Here is a 26,715-nt window from a genome sequence, read left to right as displayed (position 1 = left end):
GGGGCGGGGCTCTGCCAGCCCTGGGGCTTGCGCAGCCCGGCGAGTACGTGCCTCAGGTAAGGTACACGTGCGGGTCTCTTGCTCGCTCAGCTGCCTCCCTTGGCAGGTCTTCAGAGCGGGGAGCAGAGCAGGCTTTTGGGGGGACCTCGGCAGAGTTCTGGGGCGATACGAAGAACACTCGGTGTCACTGTATCCGTCCGCCGGAGGGGCGCCGGCCCGGCCCGAGTGTTTCCGGGTCGCTCAATGACCTTGGCGCGGCACCGGTGCAGTGCTGCTTGCGCTGCGCGTGTGTCGGCGCCTGGCTGGGAGCCCGGGTGGGGGCGAGAAGCTGGGTGTGGGGGGGAACCGGGGGAGCTGGGGAGCTGGCTGGAGCCGGGGCACCGGAGATGCGGAGGCCGCGAGGGGCTGAGGATCGCGGGTAGCCTCCCCGAGGCCACTCTCGGAGGCGTCGGTGGTTGCTTGGCGCTTGACCGTGGGAACCTGGAAAAAGTGCCCTTGTAATTGAACCCGGGGTCGTAGCAGGGAGACCTTGTCCCGCATCTGGAGTGTGAGGAAAGACCTTGCTGTTTGAAATGTTGCCTGGAGATGCTGAGCCGCGTCGATCTCCAGCTTTGGTGCATAGACGAGGCGTTTTCGGACGCAAACATTGCACATTTGTCTTAAGCTTGTGCACCCTAAGTCAGCTTCTCAGCCCAGTGTGATGTAACCTCATGACACACAGCCCTGCTTTTCTTCGAGCCCATCAGAGGACTGCTTTATTTTAAACTTCACCTGAGTTCCATCCTTCTCCAAAATCTTGTCTAGTCTTAACTCCGTCTCTGCCCGTTAGTAACCTGTCGTGGATGGCTATGCCTTTGGTGGTCTTTATCAAATGGGTTTTATCAGTCATTATAAACACCTTTTCTGAAGTTGAGGGACTTGGAATGTAAAATGTATGTATATCCGTTTTTAAGAAAGGTAAATGCTTTACTATACAGTTACTTGGACTTTGTTTTTTGAACCCTTATCCTCTCTCCCTCCCAACAAAACAAAGCAGAATTCTACTTGGAGTCCTTACACTGTGGATCTGGCTGCAGGCAGGCTTTGTTTTGTTTTGTGTTTCACCCTTTGAACATTAAAAATAACCCCAGGAGAGCTCCCTGTACTGATCATGGCTTATTTCCTGTCAGTTATGTACAGCATAGTAGTAGACAAAGCAAAACAAGTCTCCCACTCCCTCACCGCCTCTTGGTTATGTGTAAGTTCTTTTTTAACTCCCTCCACTTCACTTCTCTTAGGTAAGAATAATAAAGTTTTAATCTTTTAGTCCCTAGGGTGATCACATTATCAAAATGAGAGAAGGGAACCTGGGGGCTGGCGGGGAGGGACACCTGGTTACAATATTAGTAGGATAATCCTACCAAAGTAGGGTATTTAATTATGCCCACCCTCAGACATTGCGAAAAGGAGTTAAAATTGAATGGAATGAGCGGGAGAGCTGGAGCTGTAGAGTATTAGAGAGGAGGTGCCACCTCACACGGAGAATGGAAAAGTGTTACAGAGCATACACAGGACAGTGTTGAAATCCTGAGTTTAAAAACCACTGTTCTCCTGTCCTTCCTGACTTTGATGGGCACAGCCAAAAGGAAAAAAAAAAACAACAACAACTTGCGTTTACATTTCATATATTCAGTAAGTCATATATGCTATTTTCTTCACTTGTTATATAGCCCTTTCCTTGTTAGCTTTTGCTTTAGTGAAAGAGAATAAAGACTTAAGCCCTTCCTTCTGACTGGCTTTTAATTATAGGAAGAGAATCAAGATTTGAAGTCTGGTTTTGCCACTTACTGGGTGATGGTGGTCAGTGTTCCCCTCATGTGGTCCAGAGGCCTCTTGTATACAAGTCACTTGGAGTTGCCTGCAAAAGGGCAGATTACTGGGCACCAACCCTAGAGTTGCTGAATCAGAACCTGGGGATTGGGGAATTGCTCTCTGAGGCCCAAGAATGTGCATTTCTAACAAGCCCTTTGGGTGACGTAATTAGTTTGCAGCTTAGAATAGCAGCTCCTCAGGAACAAGAACCAGTTTATTGCTCAACTTTATATAAAATGCCCAGAACTGTGGCACATAGTTCAGTATGTTGTATAAATAAATGAAAACTTCTAGCTATAAAACATGTACAACGACTTGCAGAATAACCATACTTTTGTAGGGTACTTCATAAAGAACTTCACATATTGTGCCCATTAGATCATATCTTATTTAGTTCCTAGTTCAGCTAAGAAAAAGTTTTACCCTAACTCCCACCATTCTATATTCTTAAGCAATTTAAAAATCTCAGTTCCATAAACTGTTAGTTCCTTTCACAATGCCTTCCATTTTGTCTCCGCGCTGTGCTTTCTCCAATCATGTCTTTGGTTCACTTGTGCCCCTTAAGCATGGAGGTTGAAAACTAGGAAAGTGAGACATGTGTAATACAACTAAGGATACGGTAACTTTAGGGTTTTATTCCTATATAATCATTCAAACTATGGGAATGAATTGGGAGTTATTTTTATAGAAGTGGTACTAAGCTTGTATATGCTTATTCAGGTTTACATTTATTTGTTATTGTTAAACTTAGGATGGCCCGTACTATGGATCCACTGGCAAAGAAGATCTTTAAAGGAGTTTTAGTAGCTGAACTTGTGGGCGTTTTGGGAGCATATTTTTTGTTTAAAAAGATGAACACAAGCCAAGGTAATCATAATTCAGAAATTAGTGTTTTGTAGGGGGGTGTACAGTTTGATAATGCATTTTAGGTTAAATGGCTTCTTTAGAGAAACTGCCTTTTCAGATTCAGTGTATTGATATTAGCCATTTTATAGGCACAAGGGGAAGAAGCTAGGTGTTAATTATTATAGAATAAATTACTCTTCTCCCTAAAAAAAAAAAAATTAATGTTTGTAGACTAGGGAAAATGTTTCATACTTCCATGGATTTTACTAATGGGGGGCATAGAACAGTGTCCTTGGTCTGGCTTAGCACAGATGGAAAAAATCCAGCCTGCCCATTACACCTTATTGTTTGGTAAGACTGAAAAAGCAAGAGGTAGCATAGCTGAATTGTCAAGTAACCAGTTTCTCAAGCTAGCAGAGTGCTTCCTCTGCATCAATACTAGCCACTAAAAGCCTTTCCCATGCCACTGGCCATCACCAAAAGTGCTTTGTCATTTTGTGGGGGAAATTTTATATTAGCGCCTTCAACTTTTAAAATCAGAAAGTGCTACTTTCTCTTTCCCTAAAGCAGGGAATAGTAGTCCTGGGGTGGTGGCCATCTTTGAAACTTGTCATTTGCCTTCTTAACGGATGGAAGGGCATAAAAGAAAACATCCAAACGGTATTTAAACGCAAAGTAAAGTTTAAGATCACTTCAAAAATTGGGTGTAGTGAAGTCTTATGTCTAATTCTCTAAAAAGGTAAAATGGCATCCATAAAAAGTTTATAAAATTACACAAGGGAATTTCACATTAACACTGAAAATTTGCTTTTAAATACCATTTCAAAATAAATTACATCATATATATAGGCCAAGTTTTAAAAACTCCAAAATAACTAGGGAAGGCTACATATAAGGTTTAAGTGCAATTTACACCCTATTTAAAAAGATACAGTTCCTGGATTACCAAGAAGGACTTTAACACAAATTTCTAATAGGATTCCTATCTTATAGACCCTAAAGCTAGCACTAAATTATGGCTCCATGTGTTAAAACAATGAATTTCTAATCATGCCTAATTTTAAGACTTTTCTTTAGATTTCAGGCAAACAATGAGCAAGAAATTCCCTTTCATCTTGGAAGGTATGTTTTTCCTTAAGTGAAATTAAGAGTACAAAACAACTTCTTCAGGTAACCTTTATAAATTGTTTCTTTATGACCAATTAAGGGCTAAATGGCTTCTTAATTTTGTGATGCCAGTTTCCAAAAATACTGTTCATTTCTATTTTCACTCCTTCTGAGAACACAGTGGAGAAAATTCTCATCCCAGTTAGCCAATGGGTGAATCCAGCTAATGGGCTGGATTCTTAATTCTTCCAGTGGGTTAAGAATGTAGACTTTGGAATGAGACATATCTGAGTGTGATGGAATCAAATCCACAGCTTAAAACTTAAAACCAATCTCTGGTTTGCGAACGAGCTTTTTCTTTCTCGTCAAGTAGAGATAATGATGCCCATCTCATGAACTGTTGTAAGGATTAAACAAGATAACATTATGTAATTACTTCACACAGTATCTGGTATAAAGTAATGCTTAGTAAATAGTGTTCATTACAATGATTAGCAGAGATGCTAGAGCTTATATACAACACATGTATCCTACTGTCATCCTTTTCATTTTACCATGTAGAAATAAGGGGAAAAAAGCTTGATTTTTTTCTCAATATAGTTTAATTTTAACACTTTTACATGATTTCATAAATGACAGCTATTTCTATTTATAGTTTATTACAAATCCATTGAACACTCTGGAATGTATGGCATCAGAGAGCAAGATCAAGAAAAATGGCTGAACAGCAAAAATTAGGAGTAAGTAGAATTTTAACTTGTAATTTACTTAGAAAACACTCATTTTCTTTGCTTTTTAATTTTTTGAGTGGTTTTTGGCCTCTTCTTTCTAAAATTTTTCTTCCTCTTGATGATGCTTTTCACATCTCTGTTGTGTAACCAGTCATCGCGTTCAGCCTCCCACCTAAGCTGTTTGAGACCTTTGAGGAGGGAGAAAAAAGGTTAAGTACATTGTAGACTCTTGGAGGCCCCACCAAACATCCTAACAGGTACTTCCAGTCTGCCATGACCTACAGTCATTTCCCATCCACTACGCAAACCCCTCCTTGGTTGTTGCTTTCCTTCCATATTTACCGTCAAAGATTTACTATTTACAGCAAAGGAACAAATGCTTCACAGATTTTATTTCCCCTGAACACTTACTGGTGAAAGAAGAGCAGCCAGTAACTATCAATATCAGAAATAATTAAAATGCCTATATTTATAAAGTTACTTAGCAAATTCATATTATATAAAAATAGCCTGCTTCCATAAAAAAAAAAGTAACTTTTGTAGGCTGTAGTCTTTTTCTGTAGTATAAATACTTTTTAATCCCATGTGCTCTGCAGACAGAGGTGAAAAAGCCATTCTTTTCAGGTTGTGAGGAACCATTTATCCCTTCTTACTATAAAAAGGTCCTCCAGGGCTTCCCTGGTGGTGCAGTGGTTGAGAGTCCGCCTGCTGATGCAGGGGACATGGGTTCGTGCCCCGGTCCGGGAAGATCCCACATGCCGCAGAGCGGCTGGGCCCACGGGCCATGGCCGCTGAACCTGCGCGTCCGGAGCCTGTGCTCCACAACAGGAGAGGCCACAACAGTGAGAGGCCCGCGTACCGCAAAAACAAAAAAAACCCAAAAAAAAACAACAAAAAAAGGTCCTCCAGAAATATTCAGATTTTCAGAAATTCTAAGTTAAAGCCTAAGTTAGTTAACCTAATTCGAAGTTAAAACCTAAATAAAAATTCAAGTTACTTACTTGCATTATCTTTGTTAGCCATGGCATTCATGCCAATGTTATCAAACTTGGATCCCATATTTTCATCCAACAGGTGGCCAAACTTTGAAAGAAAAAAGGGGGGGATGCATGTATTAGAAAACTTAAAAAACAATATCAATAGAATAGCTAAGTGCTTAAAGTAGTACATTAGCCTTACCTCTTCAGCAGATACAAATAGGTTGGAGTCATTGAAATTTCTTTTTTTTTCCCTTGGTCCTTAAAAAAAAGATAAGTCTAGATTATTAAATTGTAAATCCAATGATTTTGGATAAATATAATCTTCAACATAGTTTTGTTAAAAATATATATATATTTGGGTTAAAACACACAATTACAATTATCTTCTAGTATCATTAGGTAGCTGGCATTTAAAGACAGAAAAATAACTTAAAAGTTAGTATAAGGTTTTTTTTTTTTTAAGTTAATATCCTAAATAGGACTGTTCAGGTGACAACAGTGTCTTCTTGTCTTTCAGATTTGACCATCGATCAAAGTTCGTCCTATTTCACAGTATCAGGCAAGATTACAATTCTAAAGTTGACATGGATGGATTTTAGACTATTTAAGTGTAAACTCTAAGTCAGAGGTTTCGTTCTAAGAAACTGATGGAAGGTTTGTTTATTATGTGATAAATGGAGTTTTGTTTACTACTCAAAATAAACCTGTTCTTTAAAAAAAACTCCCCTATAATTCTTAACATATAAACCTTTCAAAATAGATAAGATAGTAAAATATCTATTTTTAATATTTATTACATTTTTTCTTTTCCATTATAGTTTATTACAAGACATTGAATATAGTACCCTGTGCTATACAGTAGGACCTTGTTTATCCAATTTATCCTCCTCTCCTTTGCCCTTTGGTACCACAAGTTTTTCTTCTATGCCTGTGAGTCTGTTTCTGTTTTCTAAGTAAGTTCATTAATGTTTATTACATTTTAACTCACACTATCTAAAACTATATTAACTAAAAATATTGCTTTTATCCATTTTCACTTTACCTGAAACAATACTTAAAACCCTACATCAATGTCTCTACTAGAGCCACTTTGGAATAAAATTCGTCATAAAACATTTATTGTGCTTTCTACATTTTTATCAAAAACGTAATATTGTCACCTGATACAGTACTTTTTTCCTTTTATTAGCACCGTAGAAATTACACTAAAAGACATAATCTGTTATCATATACTTTAAAAATTCCTATCTGTTTTATATATTTTTGAGGTTATAATCATTTTGTCACGGCAGATCTCATTAAAAAAGGAAAATGAAGTTAATAAAGAGCATGGGTTTTTAGATGGGTCAAATGGGAAGGATAAGAGTTGATAGAGAAAAGGAAAAAGGCAACAGGTGTCTAGGGAAAATCCATGGCTTACGTATTATTGAATGGTTTAAACATGAATGAAATGATGATCTAGAGCTATTTAAATGAGAGAAGTGAATTTGGGAAGAAAAAATAATTGAAGGTGGATGTGAGAAACAACGTTTTTCATATATTAAAAATATGTTTAAGACTTCTTATCCATTAGAAAAGTTAATTTCCCAAAATGATAATGAACAATAGCTTTCCCATACTCATTGCTTAGGTTTAAAAGAGACTCAATACATTTTCTTACCTTGAAATGACCCAGCAAAGTCAAAATCATTTGCACCTTTTCTCTTGCTTTTCTTACTATTGACTTTGAAGCTGACATCATCATCAAGTTCTGTTACCAAAAAAAACACCGCTGTTATTAAGCAATTTAAGAAAACAGTAGAACTGCTATAGGGCTATGATGATGAATATTGATTAACTTTTAAAAACTACAAATTACCATTACCAACATTTTCAAAAGGCAATATAACAGCTCGACAGGTATAGCACAGATAGCCTCACTGCTGATTAAAATAAAAGCCCAAAACAGAAACTCAACTGCTGATAAAACAACAACAAAAAAACCCTTCAGTTTCAAATGAGAGGAGAAAAAAGGTCCTTTTTAAATTTCTGTCTGATCTGAGTATTAATCTGAATACAGGGTAATATTAAAAAACCTTCAACAGAAAAACTAGCCTATGCTGAGGAAGAAAGCTCCAGTTTGTTTTTGTCTTATATTTTAAAAGTTTACCTGGAATGCCCTCATTTTCATCATCTAACACATCCATGAATGTTCCTCCATCTTCCTCAATTTCACTAAATTCTTTATTCATACTTCCTAAGGAAACTTCATCATCATCCAAATTACCAAGGTCCTCATCTTCTGAATCTTCATCTTCTAAGTCATCCTTAGCTCCTTTTGCTTTCTTCTTCATGTTGCTGAAGAAAAACAACAACTTGAAATGTAAAAGAGGACTTTGTTTTCTCAAGTATGTTTTGGTGACCAGCAGGGCATTAGGCTGTTAACAGAATTCAAAGGAGAGTGACAGACAGCTCAGAGCCTTTATTTAATATACTAACGGGCATTATAAAGGTCCAAAATGAAAGAACTGTGTCCACTTCCCAAACTTCCTTCAATACCTAATACCTTTCCCCTATACAACACATATTCCTGTGCTCCACTGTTCCGAGGGACAATAATTTGAGAAATGCTGGGAAAAGTTAAAAAAAAGAACTGAAGAAAAGTATTTTACCTAGCAAAGTCAAGGTCATCCTTTCCAGAGGTGAAACAATTATCATCTTCAAACGTGTCTGCCAGAGAACAATATACAAATTGTAAGATGTAGCAAGGAATAACAGAGTTGACATGTCTTATATTTGAATCAATCAACACATCATGATTTGGCTGTTCATGATAAGTAAACACCAAAATGATATACATTTGACACTGCTGGTGTTTTATTAATCTAAACAAACCCATGAATATGCTGACCTTAATTAAATCCCTAAACTAAATGCGTTCCAGTTAATTTTAGCTTCTTTCTACAGTTCTTTTATGGAAAGAGGGAAAATATCAAATAAAACAATATTTAGCAATTGCAGACCTTTTTACTCCATTAGAACTATTTATGTGCTTATTTTTAGTAGGTGTAATATGATATGCAACATGTGAGCTCAATGTAAGCTTATCTAATTTCCCATTTTATTTTCAGTCTAAATTCCAATAAAATTTTTCAAACTCTGTGGATTATAAAGGTAAACAAATTACCAATCATCTTTTCAAATTCCTCATCATCCACATCTTCTATACTTTCTTCATCTTCATTCCGTTTTTGTTTCAGTTTAACACTAGCAACTTTTTTATAATACCTAAAATAAAATGCATGTTATATATTTGATAGTTTTATCATAGGGCCCATTTTACTATAATCAAAGCACCTATGGCCAGTGTCACAAACAAGTGTAAAAACTGTTAACTCAGCTGGATATAAATGACTAAAATCTGTATTTATTATAGAAAAACTAGTTTTGAATTCAAAACAGTTGAAAACTTTTGAAACGTGAAGTATAGTAAATTTCAATGATTTAGGCTTGGTTCTTCAAAATACACCTTAACTCATCTTAATTAAATGGCACTGTAAAAGGCTGTTTTAGCATCAGCACGACTGCAATGATACAAGTATTCGAATATTAGAAACTGGGGCTCTAAATGACCTGTAATCACAGTATTTTATCAGTTAGACTTTTTCTTCTATCAGGATACAGTGAAACTTAGCATTTTGCAGATGGGATCATAGCCTCAAAATTGTTTACACAAAAAATTTTTTAAAAAAGCAAACCAGGGACTTCCCTGGTGGCGCAGTGGTTGGGAATCCACCTTCCAATGCAGGGGACATGGATTCAAGCCCTGGTCCAGGAAGATCCCACATGTCGCAGAGGAACTAAGCCTGTGCGCCACAACTACTGAGCCCGTGCACCTAGAGCCTGTGCTCTGCAATGAGAAGCCCGCGCACCGCAACGAAGAGTAGCCCTCGCTGCAGCTAGAGAAAGCCCGCACACAGCAACGAAGATCCAGTGCTGCCAAAAAAAAAAAAAAGGAGCAAACCAAATCGAACCCAATTACCCAATCAACCAGATGAGATAATAGTTCCTTTACTATTACAAGGCATTAGTTTTAATACTAGTAGGTTTAGGACTTATCTCCATAGTAGTGCAGTGTTTTGCTAATTCTACGCAGAGCCATGTTTTGGACAAATAACTCATGAGTTACAGATTTAACCCTGTAAGAAAATTACTAGAGTAAAAAAACTTTTTTCAAAGTCAAGGTTCTTAAAATTTATGCTAAATTATTAAAAACAAAACCCTCAAATTTACTTGTTTTAGTTTCATTTATACATCTCAACATTAGCAAAATGACATTTCTAAACTCCCCTCACAAAAACGGATTGACATATCATTCGCCCTTTTCAAGATAGGCCTATGTTAACAAAGCATTTATGGAATCTAAAAATTTTAAATTTAAACAGTTCTCCAAATGAAACAGTATTAAATATATTACCTGTAGAAAAACACTTCATCCTCTGGTATTTGACTTTCTTCTTTTGCAAGGAACTCCTTACTGTTAACTAGGAAAACAAGTTAAGAATTTTATTTAAGTAATTCTTTTTATGTTATTCAAGCTCTTAAGACTAAATACAGAATACCTATAATTCTTCAGAATCTCTCTAAAGTCTCATAATGTGAGGAAGTTGAACAGAAGGCATCTTATAAATTTATTTATTTATTGGCTGTGTTGGGTCTTCATTGCTATGCACGGGCTTCCTCTAGATACGAGCAGGGGCTGCTCTTCGTTACGGTGCGTGGGCTTCTCACTGTGGTGGCTTCACTTGTTGCGGAGCACAGGCTCTAGACACGCAGGCTCAGTAGTTGTGGCTCATGGGCTCTAGAGCGCAGGCTCAGTAGTTGTGGCGCACAGACTTAGTTGCTCTGCGGCATGTGGGATCTTCCTGGACCAGGGCTTGAACCCGTGTCCCCTGCACTGGCAGGCAGATTCTTAACCACTGCGCCACCAGGGAAGTCCCTGGACAGAAGGCATCTTATAGTGCGAAGGACAACCTCTGGAAAAGTCTGTGTGGAGGAAAACCAACATTTGAAACTTCATCGGCTACAATACAGTTTGTAGCCATCAGTGCGTCACAGTGAAAGAACAGGGTTCTCTTGTCCTCCAATTGCATCCAGGATCCAAATTTCAAGAGAAACAAAGACTCAAAAGAGTTCTCTTAATAATCACTTTAAACTCGTCATTTTTCACCTTGGAAAAATGACAACAATGCCTGCCATTCTGGGAATAGGAAGCAAACACAGAAGTATCCACAATTTAACTTAATACTGAGGAAAACTAAGAAACAAGAATAAGGAACTACAATATATTAGTGTTTCCTCATCAGAATAAAAATTTCAGGCTCATCTTGGTTAAAAGAGTATTTGGCTTCTGATTCCAACTCTAACTTTGGGCAAGTCCTTTTATGTCTCTGGACCTCTGTGATATAAGTTAATTAGAAATTAAATGATTTATTAAGTTGTAACTGAACCCTAGACTGTGAAAAAAGAGGAGCTGGGATCTAGTATGTAAAGAAATACCTGCTGTGAATACAAAAGCAGAATTAGATCCACAAGATTGGTACTAAATACCTGTTGAAATAAGTTTAAAATGAGGCTCTGTGACAAAATCTGTTGTGGGTATTTCCACCAAGCCCATTAGAGAGCTTAAAATGGTCTGAGCTGTAAAAGGTAATTATATATGGGGGGTGGCGGGGGCAGTGTCACTGATAAAGCTATAGCTTTACCCTATAGATGACACAAGAATGGCAAATGCTAATTGTTGAAGATGGGTGATGGTTATGGGTGGGGTGGGGTGGGGTCCATCATATCACTTGTGTATATATGCTTTGGATATGTTTGAAATTTTCTGGAAAAAAAAAAGGCCCAATCTCAGTAAACTTGAAAATGCGTACCAATCTTGGCAACAAAGATGGATAATATCTCTGGTGCTTAGGTTTTATTCTGATAAAGTAGAGCAAAGAATAACACAATTTATGTGTTACTGACTTGTACTGTTGTCAGGTTCAACCGTCCAGGCTTTATACTTACCAGCAAGACTACGAATATCCTTCATAAAATGTTTTCTTTTTGGCTGCATCACAACACTGTCTGTGTTTTCTGAAATGTAAAATCAAGACAGTGTAATGTAAAACCTAGTTATATATGCTCATGTTGTTTATTGAATATTAACAGGGAAAGCCAAAAAATTCATCAAGTAGAAGCGTACCTTTGCCTTTATGTGGCTTTGGATTTCGGTATACAAATCGATCCAAGAATCTCATTAGTGTGAAATCCTGTAGTGGATCCCCTGAATACTCAACATAATTTCCCTGAAAGGTAGGGGGAGGGAATTAAGAAATTATATATATACATCCAGAGAAAAAACAAGAAGAAAAGCATAAACATCTATTACATTGCTTCGAAGGCACAAATACGCAATAAAAGACCCTTTAAATATCCCTCTCATGCATGTTATTCTTTTCTTGAAGAAATTAAACACACACTCATACATATTCTACAATGCACTGCTGATTTTATGAATAGTCAAATAGTATTATGTAAGTTATCTAACCATTAACCAGGACCCAAACCCCGACTGGCAAAAACGACAAAAGGGAAAGGGGAGGGCAATCTTTCTTCAGGAGCAAAGCCAGGATGTAGTAAATAACTCTTGTGGTTTTGTAATATCCTATATTTCCATTCATCTCAGAGTGGGAAGAATTATCTGCTGCTCTGTATCAAACAAGTCATTGCTCCTTTACAACAGCAGAAAAATGTACACGATTCTATCTAGTAAACACTGACTAATTATTATCTAAAACTGGATTATTTTCTTTAATTTCTTGTCTTCTGAATATTTGAGACTTACCTGAAGGATAGTCTTTGCAAAAAGGGCCACAGAGGGATGAAAATGCTCAGAAAGCTAAAAAGAAAAATGTGAAATAAGGTCAACTCCTACCACAGTTGCAGATTATTTAAGAAAATACAAAAAACTGAAACTTAAGCCGATACATCAGAAGAGTGATTCAAAATCTTGGTCTCAGGAACACTTTATATACTTAAAAATCAAGAACCTCAAGAGCTTCCGTAATTTAAGTGGGATATATCTATTGATATTTACCTTATTAGAAATTACAACAGAAAAATTTTAAGCACTTATAGTTCATTTAAAATTAACAATAGGGCTTCCCTGGTGGTGCAGTGGTTAAGAATCTGCCTGCCAATGTAGGGGACACAGGTTCGAGCCCTGATCCAGGAAGATCCCACATGCTGTGGAGCAACTAAGCCCGTGCGCCGCAACCCACGAGCCACAACTACTGAGCCAGCGTGCTGCAACCACTGAAGTCCGTGCACCTAGAGCCTGTGCTCCACAACAAGAGAAGCCACCGCAATAAGAAGCCTGTGCACCTCAACAAAGAGTAGCCCCCGCTCGCCGCAACTAGAGAAAGCCCGTGCACAGCAACAAAGACCCAACGCAGCCAAAAATAAGAAAATTTTAAAAATAAAAAAAATTAACAATAAACCTATTACATATTAATATAAATGTTTTATGAAAAATAACTTTCAGAATAAATATTAGTGATAAAAGTAGCATTATTTTACAGTTTTACAAATCTATTTAATGTCTGGTTTAACATAAGAGTGGATTCTCATATCTGCTTCTGTATTCCATGTTATTTTAGTTGAAGTATATGAAGAAAATCTGGCTTCACACAGATATATAGTTGGAAAAAAGAATTAACCAATAGTCTTTCACATTATTGTGGGTTTTTTTCCTTTGATACTATATAAAAATTGAAGATTAGTTGCAGTATGGAATCTGAAACCCTATCAATCAGCTTTTGGTACTTGCTACTTAAAATTAACTGGTCTACAGTGAATGGATCTTTTATCCATGCTTGACTTCATAACACTGTGTATTAGTCATATGGAAAATACTGACTTTGTGAGTTATGCAATTCTTCCAAATGCTGGTCACATTTCATTCAGTATCACAAAAATCACATTGTTAGTATCACCACTCCTTTCAATCAGAAAAGGTATTGAGAAACTGTTAAGCTCAAGATGGTGGTTACAGGAGTTCTAAAATTTTAACCTTTGCTTAAAAGCTTGAACTTTATCATTGACAACACATACTGTCAGCTGTTTTGATTGAAGTAACAGGTTCATGTCATTCATTTTCAAGAAAATATCTCCCAAATACCCAAGTCTGAGTGACCAGCCTGTCAGCCAGACAGCTTAGCTGCGTTTCCAACAACTACACAGGCACTTTTCCTTGAGACATGAGACAACCCTCATACTTAGGTCTGCAGCAGAGTGTGTTATGTGTTCTTGTTTTATATATATACACACAGAACATTAAAAAGACATGTATGTACTTTGGAGTCAAGATAATAAAATCAACAGTTTTTCCTGCCTCATCATTCTTATGTGATACTGGCTTTTTTCCCCGGCTGCAAGTATATGGCAATGAAGAATGTAATGCCCATGAGTGCAGCTTGGTACTACTGTCTGTATTTGCTTTAAGGCACCAGCAGTTTTATCCATTTCTTTAATACCATCAGCGCCACTGTCAATAGTGACAAAGGCAGATAATGTCCTGGTATCACTATGAAAGTAGTTGTGACCTTGCAGACTCGCTAACAAGGTATCAGGGACCCACAGGAGTCTGCATGGGTAGACACTTGCTTTAGCAAAAAAAATCATAGAAAGCTTATTAGAAATATGCGTTCCTCTCACATATTTAAAACTTTGCTTGCAAAAAGTTCTATTATCACAAAACCTTTCAGAGATATCTAATGCATAAAGCAAAATTTAGCCATTTTACAGAGCCATTGTATGCAATAGTGTGCTTACAAAAAGCAAAATTTACTTATAGCCATGTATAACATCCTTATTTTGCATGCACATTATTTAAGATTTTCTACACGTGAATGTAGAATGTGTAAATTTAATGTTTTTCAGAGGCAACAGAAATATGGGTTATAAGGCATTACAGCCAGGTGACATACTTCAAATTGCTTTCTTCTGCCAATTAATGTCTAAATAACTAAACTCCTATATTTATCACTTATAAGAAAAATGGAAACTTCAGGGTGTTAAATCCATGGGGGCAAATATATAGCACAGTTGAATTAAGAGACAATTTGAAATTATTTTACCTTTTTGAGTTCCCAAAGACTTGTATTTTCAGCTCCACAGAACAAAGGGTTTCTACTGAATGGATCATATGTGTTTAACTGTTTGCCACCTGAGAACACAAATATAGTATTTCTCAAATGCTCTATTCCTAGCCCAAGAGGTCACTACACCCACCGGGATCAATGCTGTCACTGACAATTATTAAGTATCAGCATTTTTAGTTAGCCAGGCATCCCACCTAGAATAAAAACTCCAAGCCACCAGAATTTATCTTGGTACCTAAGCTAGCATTTACTATTGAGTAAACCAGGCAGCATATTTATCCCAACTACTAAAAGCTCCCCTTCAAAATTTATCCCCTTTCAAATAGGTACCCATTTCTCCGTCAATTAGGTCATAAGTGTTAAGATGACAAATGACCTGAAGATGAAACAGGTCTAAATTCTGTTGGAGCTTTACAGTACACTGAATGTTTGTCATTAAATTATGCCCAGAAGTAAGTCTCACTTGGAACAGGTTTTATATTATCTTCTTCATGTTTTTAGCATCTCCGGATTAGAAAATTTAAAACAAGGAAACTTCAGAACACGCAAGGAACTGTCTACTTCACAATGCACGTGCTTGTCATTCTTCTAAAGGATTATTCCCAGTTTAGCCTTCAGGGCAACTGATGGATTCTTTAAAAAACTTCCTGGTGGCTACCATATTTCTCTTTCATACTTCACAAGCAAACTGAAGTTCAGAGAGATGAAATAATTTGAACCAGAGTCCCACAACAAGTTTGAAGAAATGGGTCTGGCACCTTTCTTGATCCTCAAGGCTAGTGTGCTTTTCTTTACAGCCTCAAATGAAAAGCCTGCATTTCTAAGATTTGTTTTGGCTCTAATAGTCTATTAATAGACTTAATTCAGTTTGTGTTTATGGAAAACATAGTTTCTATATCAAGACTGTTTTCAATCCTAAAACATTACTTTAAGGAACTACAGAGGGTAAACATGATGCTTGAACAAAGTAACCACAAGTTCCACACTATTCACAATATGTAACCAAATACCTTTGTAAATCAAACTTTGTGTACACACGTGTTGTTTTCATATATGTTCCATGCAAGAGGCCTTTACATGTACAGATAAAGATCAAGAAGCTAAAACTTATTCAAAAGTATAAACTTATTAACACTTCAGCTGAAGGAAAAGAGATCTACTGTGCATCTAACATGGCCACATTTTTCTCACTAAATCTTCACAGCTCCAAAAGGTATCTGCTTTAATTTCTAAGATTTAAATTATTTTAAAAGATGTATTTATTATATGTAGTACTGTTCATAAGTAAGTCAATGATTCACTATATCAAAAATTTACTTCTAGGATCCTAATTATATCTGGTTATGAGTGCTCCCATCTAAAATAAAGCAATATTGAGGACTTCTAAAATGGTATAATATTAATTTCTATTAAGACTAAAGGGGAATCCAGTTCCTCGGTTTAAAAATTCAAGAAAATAATTTAAAGATTTAAGAAACTCACCTTTCAAATTATCAAAGTGCACCCAAGAAGCAGACTCTAACTTTTTGGTTTCCACATGACGTTCAGACACAGTTTCTTCCATCTCAACTTTTTTCATGGTATCTGTATCTGTTTCTTTATCTGCATCAGTGAATTTTTCTGTTTCTTCATCATCTCCTATGTCAATAAAATTTTCTTCCTCATCAAACTCCTAAAAAAAAATGGTTTAATGAATCTGGGTTAATCAATGAGAAAAGTATTCAATTACATGAAGTAGTTTTAAAGATTTGTTTATTGCAATTCTGATGAAACGTGGAAGTTCCATCAATGGAATTTAGAATCAGAGGAGGCCACATTCTTATTCCTAAATGTAACAGAGTTAAGTTTTGAGCCAAGAATCCCTGAGACTTTGAAAGCATTCAGCCCTCAAATGAATTTTTGAGTTGTTGTAAATAACCCTACGAGGTAGGTGCTATTATGTCCATTTCACAACTGAGGAGATAGACTTAAGAGATCTATTAGCTCTATAACTGTAACTATCTCATATAATCACATTTTAGGGTAGTTTCTTATGTGTAAAGGGGTGAAGCAACATGCCCACCTAGTAAACTGTACACCTGGGACTAAAATCCAGGTCAGTCTAATTCCAGGACTCACACTCTGCTCCAGAGAACTAAGTAAGTTATTGTCACTGAAGCAAAGAAGCAAAATACCAAATATATTTCAGAACCCACTCAATTTAAAAAGCAATTGTAAAATATACCGGAGGATCATCTAGTTGACTTCTTAAACCTGGTTTTGCTTTAAGGATCTCAGACACGAGATATAAAGCTCCACATATGAATGGCGGCATCTGTTCACATGTAACTTGAAGTAACCTCTTCACAAAAGCCTTCACCCTCCGCAACACGATGTCAGCTTTCAGAGACTTGTAGACAAGGTTAAGAAACATGGCTTGCTTAGAACACAACATTAACCCCGGATCCAGCATCTTCCTGCAAAACAGAAACGAGATTGTGTGTATTTATAAAACATCCCCATACCCAGCAACTACTAGAGGCAACTACTAACCTCATCTTAGTCAGGAATAACCTTGCTGCTTATTTTAGAACAAGAGACCATTTCTGCCCTAAGATGGAAGATGGAAGTCAATGACCAGAATAGAAAGAGTGATGGTAGTACCAGGGGGAAGAAAAGCCACAGAAGCACGACTTTCTTTTTTGTGTGTGGTTTCTTTTCTCTTTTCCGAGTGGTTTTCTATTCTCTAGACCAACAGGGCACAGCCCTAACAGTATAACTTTTCATATAGATAAAGAATGCACATGGAAGGCTAATCCAAAACCAAACAGTGAAAACTGACCTATGAAAGCAGTCAACTAGAACAGGGTTCTTATCCTTGCATCACTACCTACTAGCTGGGGGACCAGAGGCTGCCTCCACATGGCTCTAGTGAAGACTGTACATGTATAGTAGAAAACTGAATTGTGAGAATCTCTTGTTCAATGTACTACCTGTGTAAATCCTTCCTATACACTATTCTGTGCCCAGAATGCTATTCTCCAACTGTCTGCACATCCATAGGTTCCTCCATTATTCTCTATCTCAGTCCCACGTTTATCTTTGTAGTTTAACACCTTTTGTTTCCTTTCTCTTTTTCCCCCAAAGTCCAATGGAACAGGGACTGTGCCTGTGTTATTCACTGTTGTAACCCCAGTGCCTGGCACTTAATAAGCACTCAATATTTGTTGAATGAGTAAGTGGTTCATTCCATGGCAAGTGCTTGTTCAATATCTCTCATGACTGAGGACTGCTCACTCTCACTCTAGGAGCACAATCCAATTTTGGACAACTCACTTTTGCCAGAAAACATCTTCTTTATCCACAGCTGAAATTTGCTCCTGTGTAATTTCCAACCATTAATTTTACTACTGCCTTCTGAAGCAACACAAGCAACAAGAGCAAAGTAAACAAGTGGGACTACATAAAACTTAAAAGCCTTCTGCATAACAAGGGAAACCATCAACAAAATGAAAAGGCAACATATGGAATGGAAGAAAATATTTGCAAACCATGTATCTGATAAATGGTTAATATAAAAAATATATTAGGAACCTCATACAATAGCAAAAAACTCCCAAATAATCCAATTTAAAAATGGGCAAAGGACCTGAATAGACGTTTTTCCAAAGACGACACACAAATGGCCAAAAGGTACGTGAAAAGGCTCTCAACACTACTAATCATCAGGGAAATGGAAATCAAAATCACGTCGAGATATCAACTCACACCTATTAGGATGGCTATTATAAAAAAGACAGGAGTTAACAAACATTGACAAGGATGTGGAAAAAATGGAACCCTTGTACACTGTTGGTAGGAATATAAATTGCTACAGCCATTATGGATAACAGTATGGCAGCTCCTCAACAAATTAAAAATAAAACTATCATATGACCCAGCAATGCCACTTCAGGGCATATATCCAAAGGAAATGAAATCAGTATCTCAAAGAGCTATCTGCACTCCCACATTCACTGCATTATTCACAATAGCCAAAGTATGGAAACAACCTATGTGTGTGTCAACAGATGAATGGGTAATGAAGATGTGGTATATACACACAATGGATTATTATTCAGCCACAAGAAAGAAGGAAGCCCTTTTTGTGACATGTATGAACGTGGAGGACATTATGCATAGTAAAAAAAGAGAAAGACAACTACTCTAATGTCATGTATATGTAGAATCTTAAAAAAAAAATCAAATTCATAGAAACAGGGAACAGATTGGTAGGGGGTGGGGGAATGGGGAGATGTTGGTCAAAGGGTGTAAGCGTTCAGTTGCATGGTGAATATAGTTAATAATACTGTATCGAGTACTTGAAATTTGCTGAGAATACATCTTAGGCATTCTCAACCCCTCCCCCCAGTAGTTAACTATGTATGTGAGGTGATCGATGTGTTAATTAACTTGATTATGGTAATCATCACAATGGATACATGTATCAAATCTTCATGTTGTATGCTTTAAATATATACAATTTTATAGGTCAACAAACTGGTTAAAAAATCCACAACAAAATAACCTAATTATATTTTTACACGACAGCCTTTCAAATACTTGACCATTTACTATAGCTATTATTTGTCCTTCTCTCCCCCAAAGTCTCTCTTCTGCAGGCTACTGAGATATTATCTCATACAATAATTTTTAAATTCTCTCTTTATCCTGTTTGCTGAATCCTAGAGATGCTCCAAATGGTCTGGACCCCCAGACATTAGGACACCCAGAATTAATACAATCCTCCAGATAACCACTCCAAAAGTGGAATCACTCCTTTTGTTCTAAGCACTTTAATTTTTTTCTACTAACACCAGAAATGAAAATATTTAACCTTGTGAGGCATTTTCATATTGCTCACATATCTAGTTTTCCCCATTTGTCAGTTCCACAATTCTAGTACCTATTGGTGATATTCTGAGAAAGTCTATGTTATTCATATAATCTTTGCTATTCCACTTTCTCTCTTCTCATTTGAATTTTCAACATTGCCATCCATTTTGGCACTCATTTTAAATCATAAGTTCCATTACGCATCAAGAGAAAAACTTGAGAATTTAGATGGTTGTTGTCTCCACCATTTGTCCCAGAATATGTTCCTGGAGTTTTTGATAAATCACGTTTTTGTAAACCAAATCACTTCTTCATTTCTTTTACCCCTCAACTAATATCAGGGAATTTTTATTTAAAGGATTTTTAATAAAACCAAGAGAAAATAAATACTTTAAAAAGGCTTAGAAGCCCTTTGAGGGAATCCATCTGTGAGAGCTCTTGACAAACAGTAATTTAAAGAGTTTAGGAATGTACTCCTCAGAGATGTTAGACTGTTGTGTTATACTCTGAGATGTTAAACGGATATTAGAAATATGTTTTCCAATAGATTCCACACATTTTCTAAAAATTAGAAATTCTTATGACCCTCAAAAGTTACCAAAAAACCTAATCCTAAAACCTCTACATTTTCAGCCTTGGAAGTCTTTCCAAACTAAAAAAAGTTTTAAAGTATTTATTACTTTATTTTTATTTATTTATTTTTTGCGGTACGCGGGCCTCTCGCTGTTGTGGCCTCTCCTGTTGTGGAGCACAGGCTCCGGACGCGCAGGCTCAGCGGCCATGGCTCACGGGCCCAGCCGCTCCGCGGCACGTGGGATCTTTGCGGACCGGGGCACAAACCCGTGTCCCCTGCATCGGCAGGCGGACTCTCAACCACTGCGCCACCAGGGAAGCCCCTGCTTTATTTAAAAAAAAAAATTAGAACATTTCGTTTTGGCCACAGTGTGTGACTTGCGGGATTCTTAGTTCCCCAACCAAGGACTGAACCCAGGCCACGGCAGTGAAAGCGTCAAGTCCTAACCACTGGACTGCCAGGGAATTAGGGTTACGGTACTTTAAAAGACTGTAGACTCTTAAGAGTTGTGGAAAGGCCTCTGAGATTCTTTTTAGTGTATCAGTGCAATCAGGGCCATGAAACACCATGAACTCCAAGTCAGTAGGCCTGGATTTGCCACCTAACTTGGCCTCATACTGTCTGTGAGACCTTGCACAAATTATTGTACCTCACAGGCTGGAGAGCTGTTAAGAGGATTAAATTTAAGAAATGTATGTGAGTAGTAATAATAATAATGATGATGATAACGGTAGCAGCCAGCACTTACAGAGCACTTACTATGTTGTTGGGCATTGTTAAATTCATACCATACACTGACGATGACATGGGTTTCCAAATACATTAACTCCTTAATCTTATTAAAATCCCAGTTCTGTCATTTTTTAGCTGTGTAACTGTGGGGAAGTTTCGTAATCTTCATAATAACCCTACGGGATAGGTGCTTCCCTTGACATTTTATAGATGAATAAAAGCACAGTAAAATGGGATTGATCATGTTTACCAATATGGTTTTAATGAGGATTAAGTAATTTGTCCAAAGTTACACAGCAAGCTAATGGCTGGTATTCAAATCCAGGTCATGTAGCTTAGGTCCAAGATATTAACCACTATGTTACGTTTCTCACAAGATATATGTATGTAAAATTAGAAAAATGAATTAGAAGGAAATACATAGCTTATTGGTGTACTTCAACAGTTCCCAAGTGTACAAACTGTTCAAAATATCAGCCCTCAGTGGGTGCACTGCAGGACAGTTGCAAAATTCAGTAAATCTAGTACCAAAGTCTTAATCCCAATATTTAAGAAAAATTCCAAAACTGCAACCCCCAACCCTCCTATCTAAAAACATTCTTGTTTACCATTTGTCCTCCGCAGTTTGAACGGAAGTGCCTCTAGAGGTGCGAATTTTGTTCACTGTGCTATATCCCGAGTTCTGGAATAGTGCCCAGCACATAGTTGACACTCAAAAAATTCTTGTTGAATGAATGACTAAATGGCTGTGTGAAGGACAGGAGGAAAGAAATACAGGACCAAGGATGGGGACTTCTCAAAATAAAAAATAATAAATGACGTATTCAAAACATATAATACAGATGCCCAACAGGGAACCAAAGATTAAATGACTCAAAGTTGGTGAATAGCAAGTTGCTGAGAGGGGCCAAAGATCCTACTTTCTAAGTCTTTCTATTGCCCCACAGAGGGGCACTGCGTTATATTAGACCACATTACTTCTCATTCACACACTGGAATAGTAGGTACTTACCGATATAATGCTGCATAATATCGATCTGATATCGTCTGCTGAGAATTCATTACTTGGAAGAGCAACATTAAAGCCTGCACACTGGTATTAAAATTCACCATATGCAGCACTTTGAACAGCGTGTCAACCTGCTCCCTCACTTTGTCATCACCAGTCTGGGCATAGGGATATGCCCTATTCACTCCTGTTAAAAGGGCACTGAGCATTTTTGACTCAATATCTTTTTTCTTGATGCAAGTCCGAAAAAAACAAAAATAAAGAGTTATTAGTTTGTTAGCTAATTCACTTTCTTCATGGGAGAGGGCCATTTGATTTAAAAAGCAAATTGCATAATACTGGGCTTTGGAGCTGATATTTGAACGGAAAAGCAGTCTTTCTACTTCACTACACACAACTCCTTTCATATTGGGATGTTTACAAAGCAATGTCTCCAATAGATGGGAGGCTTTGGTGGCTATTCTGTTCTGAGGATCTCCCAGTTTATTTACCACCTGCACAAGAAGGGCCTTTTCTTCCTCGGGTTTGTTACAAAGAAGCTCATGAGCCACTACAAGGGCTCGTATTTTGGTGGTTACTAATGAATCATGACTTAAAGTGTCTAAGACTTGCACAAATTCAGCCACTAAGTGTTTCAGCTGGTGTTCAAAATACCATAATATGAGTCTTCTATCTCTTGAGTCCTTGTTGCCACTGGACAACTGTTCTAGTTTGTTGAAAGGATGCTGGCTGAAAATCCGTAGCTTTCGACTGTCTGGCAAAAGGTCTGTAATGAGTAACTCTTTGAAAGTATCCAAAGCCATGAGGCACTGCTGTTTGCTGCCCTTCTTTTTAACAAGGTTCAGGAGAGTTTCTACAAACTGGAGTGTGTGAATAGCATCATCCTGAATAAGAAGAATCATGGCTGCCATTCTGTCACCTAGCGTCCCTGATGACACAATTGCCTTCATCCAGGTAGAAGAGGCTCCCTTTTGATTATTTGTCTTATTTTTGAATAAGTTGATTTCATGTTCATACAATTTCTGAGCCAAGGTTTTGTACTTAGACACAACATCCTGAGGCTGGGGTCCCAAAGAGTATTCATTGCTATACTCCAGATCATACCATTTGCCTCCAGACTTAAGTAACAATGTCCGTCTCTCAAAAAATTCAAAGATATCCTGTTGCTTATCTCTCTTTGCTTTTGTTATGGCACTGCTGTTCTCATCAGAATGTTGTTCTGGCCTCTTCTTATTTTTCACCTTACTTTCACTTCCTACTGTATTTTGCTTTTTATTATCTACTTTAGATTCTCTTGCTTCTTTTTTGCTGCCTTCTTGTTTTTTAGCTGGTTGATCTTCTTCAATTAAGAAAGCTTTTGCATACTTGGCTAAACTAAGATTCTTAATAAATGCTTCCAATTCACCCTGCTGAAGATCATCAATTGCTCCTTTTTTGCCTCCATCCACCACTTCCTCATTCTCATCCAAAGCAGTCAGCATAAGGTAATCTTGCTGCATAAAAATATAAGTTAAAAATAAGTTACAAATCCAACAGTTTAGTTAAAACCTCAAAAGTTAATTTGATACCTATATCCTTGAAATCAATTATCCATGAAATTGAGTTATCACAGTATTGCCTAGGCTCCCACCTACACCCAAAGTACTTACTTGATAGATCAAAGATTTAAATGTGAAAAATAAAACCATAAAGTAATAGGAGAAAGCACAGCATAATTAAAAAAATAATTCCAGGGACTTCCCTGGCGGTCCAGTGGTTAAGATTTCGCCTTCCAATGCAGGGGGTGTGGGTTCAATCTGCTGGTTGGGGAGCTAAGATCCCACATGCCTTGTGGCCAAAAAAACCCCAAAACATAAAACAGAAGCAATATCGTGACAAATTCAATAAAGACTTTAAAAACGGTCTGTATCAAAAATAACTTTAAAAAATAAAAATAAAATAAAATTTTTTAATTAAAAAAATAATAAAAAAATAATTCCAGAGTAGGGAAAAATCTTTCCAAATGTGACATAAAACTCAGGGTCCATAAAGAAAAGAATGGATATATTTATCATTCTCTTACACACAAAACATATACAAAAATTGAAAGACAAATAATAAGCTGGAAAAAACAACTGGCAACTCATATCAAAGTAATTTGGCTTAATATGTAATATAAAAGTTCCTATACAGCAGTTAAGGAAGTGACAAACCAACAGAAAGATGTGCGAAGGATATAAACAAACAGTTCATAGAAAAAAAAAAGTGGTTCTTTAAAAATGTGAAAAGATGCTCAACCTCACTGACATTTAAAGAAGTCCAAATCAGAACCACAATGATACATCTATTTTTTAATCTGCCAGAGAAGCAAAGATAAAATTAAGACAGGTGGTGTTGGGGAAAGGGTGGAGGAAAAGGCACTTTCCTAAATGGTTGATGGAAGTATAAACTGGCACAACTTCTATGGAGAGCAATTTGTCAACTTCAGTCAAAATACAAGACACATCCTTTGACCCAGCAGTTCCATTTCTATAAATTTAGGTTATGCATACACTTACAAATGTGGAAAAAGATATATATGTTCAAGGTTATTTACTGAAGCATTATTTAAAATAGCAAAAGACTGGCAACTTAAATATCCACAATAAATGGCTAGTTAGATAAATTAAGAAAATGATGTTATGGGCATAAAACCGAAGACAGAACTTTATACTGATGTGCAGGAATCTCTAATAAAACAGTAAGAAAAAAAAGACTTAAAATATTATATAGTATGGTACCTTTTGTGTAAAAAATAACAAACATAGGTGTGTGTGTGTATTTGCCTGGAAGACATAGAAGACACAAAAATAATTGCTTCCTGGAAGGGAAACTGCATGGCTGGAGATAAAAGTGGGAAAGAAGATTTTTCATCATGCACCCCCCTCCTTTAAACAAAACAAAACAAAGCAAAAACCAAAACAAACCTTTTCGTAACATGTGCATATATTATGTACTCAAAAATTAAATACAAGGGAGACACAAGAGGGAAGAGATATGGGAACATATGTATATGTATAACTGATTCACTTTGTTATAAAGCAGAAACCAACACACCATTGTAAGGCAATTATACTCCAATAAAGATGTAAATAAATAAATACAACCCAAGTACAGAGCAAACTGAATCTGCCCCAGTAAGTTGCATTTCTCCTGCCTCTAATCGCTCATCCTCCCCCTCCCCATGTTGCCCAGAAAGTCTAGTCTGAAAACAAAACATTTAATAAAAAGCAAAGCTCTGTCACATATTTGCTACAAATCTTCTAAGGTTTCCCATCAAATTCAGAACATAAGCCCATCTTCCTACCTCTCTGACCTCATTTCTTTTTTTTTAAAACATCTTTATTGGAGTATAATTGCTTTACAATGTTGTGTTAGTTTCTACTGTATAACAAAGTGAATCTGCTATACATATACATATATCCCCATATCTCTTCCCTCTTGCATCTCCCTCCCTCCCACCCTCCCTAACCCACCCCTCTAGGTGGTCGCAAAGCACCGAGCTGATCTCCCTGTGCTATGTGGCTGCTTCCCACTAGCTAGCTATTTTACATTTGGTAGTGTATATATGTCAATGCTACTCTCTTACTTCGTCCCAGCTTACCCTTCCCCCTCCCCGTGTCCTCAAGTCCATTCTCTGCATCTGCGTCTTTATTCCTGTCCTGCACCTAGGTTCATCAGAACCATTTTATTTTTTTAGATTCCATATATATGTTTTAGCATATGGTATTTGTTTTTCTCCTTCTGACTAACTTCACTATGTATGACAGACTCTAGGTCCATCCACCTCATTACAAATAACTCAATTTCGTTTTTTCATGGCTGAGTAACATTCCATTGTATATATGTGCCACATCTTCTTTATCCATTTATCTGTCGATGGACACTTAGGTTGCTTCCACGTCTGACCTCATTTCTTACTGCTCTCCTCTCACCTCGCTTGCACTATTTTTATTGTTCCTGGAACTACAAAAGCAAAAAGGCTCACTCCCTTCTTTCCTTCAATTTTCTGCTCGAAAACTCGGGGATGGGTCCCCCGATCACCTCGTTTAAAACTGTAACGCCTCTTCCATTTATTATCCTCCCTCCCCGTTTTAATTTTTTCCACTCAGCGTCTGATATACAATGTATTCCAAAGTTTGGTTACTGTTTCTTTGCCTTAATTAGGATGTAAATTCCAAGAGCGCAGAGAGCTTCTTGGGCGTAAACTGAGCGTGTGGGTGTACATTGTGAGAATAGAAGTTAAATTCCAATACCAGTGGGGCTCCAAACACTGATACCACGAGGTCAGGACCAAAAAAAAGGTCAGTCCTCTCCGACCTGATGGAGTGCCAGTTATACTACGTCAATAAAATGAGATGACGCCTACATCCTAAGAAAAGACACGGCATAAAAACGTTCAATTCTAAACGACTTTTCTCTTGCAAAGAGCAATGGGAAAGAAGTGCGGGAAGCGCACCGAGCACATTTCGAAACTGGGATCTGGGTCCACGACGCCCTCCCACTCTGCAGCTCGGCGGTTGCCGCGCCACTTGCCCGCACCACTCGCGGGACCACTCCACGCGCCTGTGTCTCCCTTCTCCTGGAGTCCAAGGCCATTACCTTGGTGCCTCCGAGCCGTAAAACCTCCTGCAGGGAGAACCCATCGTCGGCTTCATCGTTAGCATCCTCGTCGTCCTCGTCCGGATCTTCCACCGCTTCCTCCGGGAGCCAGGGCCGCTTGGCGTGGAACTCCAAAGGTTTCTTAGCAGCCGCCATGGCAAGCAAAGCTCACGCGCACGGACCAAAGCTTCCTTCCGCTTGGCCGGGTGACGTACTTCCTGCAGGG

The 26,715-nt window shown here is 37.6% G+C and overlaps 2 protein-coding genes across 3 annotated transcripts; one reads left to right on the top strand and one right to left on the bottom strand.

Moving 5' to 3' along the window:
* Positions 1-6,632, top strand: CEBPZOS (CEBPZ opposite strand). 2 transcript variants are annotated; one of them, XM_060169027.1, is made up of 5 exons: positions 1-56; positions 2,603-2,718; positions 3,775-3,819; positions 4,460-4,544; positions 6,033-6,632. In XM_060169027.1, the coding sequence occupies exons 2-4, from the start codon at positions 2,604-2,606 to the stop codon at positions 4,540-4,542; spliced, it is 243 nt and encodes an 80-aa protein (XP_060025010.1). In that variant the 5' UTR covers positions 1-56; position 2,603; the 3' UTR covers positions 4,543-4,544; positions 6,033-6,632. The 2 variants fall into 2 exon arrangements, with proteins under 2 accessions (XP_060025010.1, XP_060025011.1); XM_060169028.1 differs by lacking the exon at positions 6,033-6,632 and having other exon boundaries at positions 4,460-4,664.
* Positions 4,400-26,670, bottom strand: CEBPZ (CCAAT enhancer binding protein zeta). The gene is made up of 16 exons (XM_060169026.1): positions 26,490-26,670; positions 21,873-23,362; positions 16,925-17,156; positions 16,183-16,372; positions 14,677-14,765; positions 12,384-12,437; positions 11,742-11,844; positions 11,564-11,632; positions 9,972-10,038; positions 8,682-8,782; positions 8,167-8,224; positions 7,665-7,852; positions 7,176-7,265; positions 5,715-5,773; positions 5,537-5,618; positions 4,400-4,723 (listed from the first exon to the last, which is right to left on the bottom strand). The coding sequence occupies exons 1-16, from the start codon at positions 26,643-26,645 to the stop codon at positions 4,584-4,586; spliced, it is 3,168 nt and encodes a 1,055-aa protein (XP_060025009.1). The 5' UTR covers positions 26,646-26,670; the 3' UTR covers positions 4,400-4,583.
* Between the last annotated feature and the right edge of the window lie 45 nt (positions 26,671-26,715).

Source organism: Lagenorhynchus albirostris, chromosome 13, assembly GCF_949774975.1.
Source record: "Lagenorhynchus albirostris chromosome 13, mLagAlb1.1, whole genome shotgun sequence".
Classification (NCBI taxonomy): Eukaryota; Metazoa; Chordata; class Mammalia; order Artiodactyla; family Delphinidae; genus Lagenorhynchus; species Lagenorhynchus albirostris.
The sequence above is the reverse complement of the archived record's forward strand: the minus strand, read 5'-3'. Positions and strand labels throughout refer to the sequence as shown.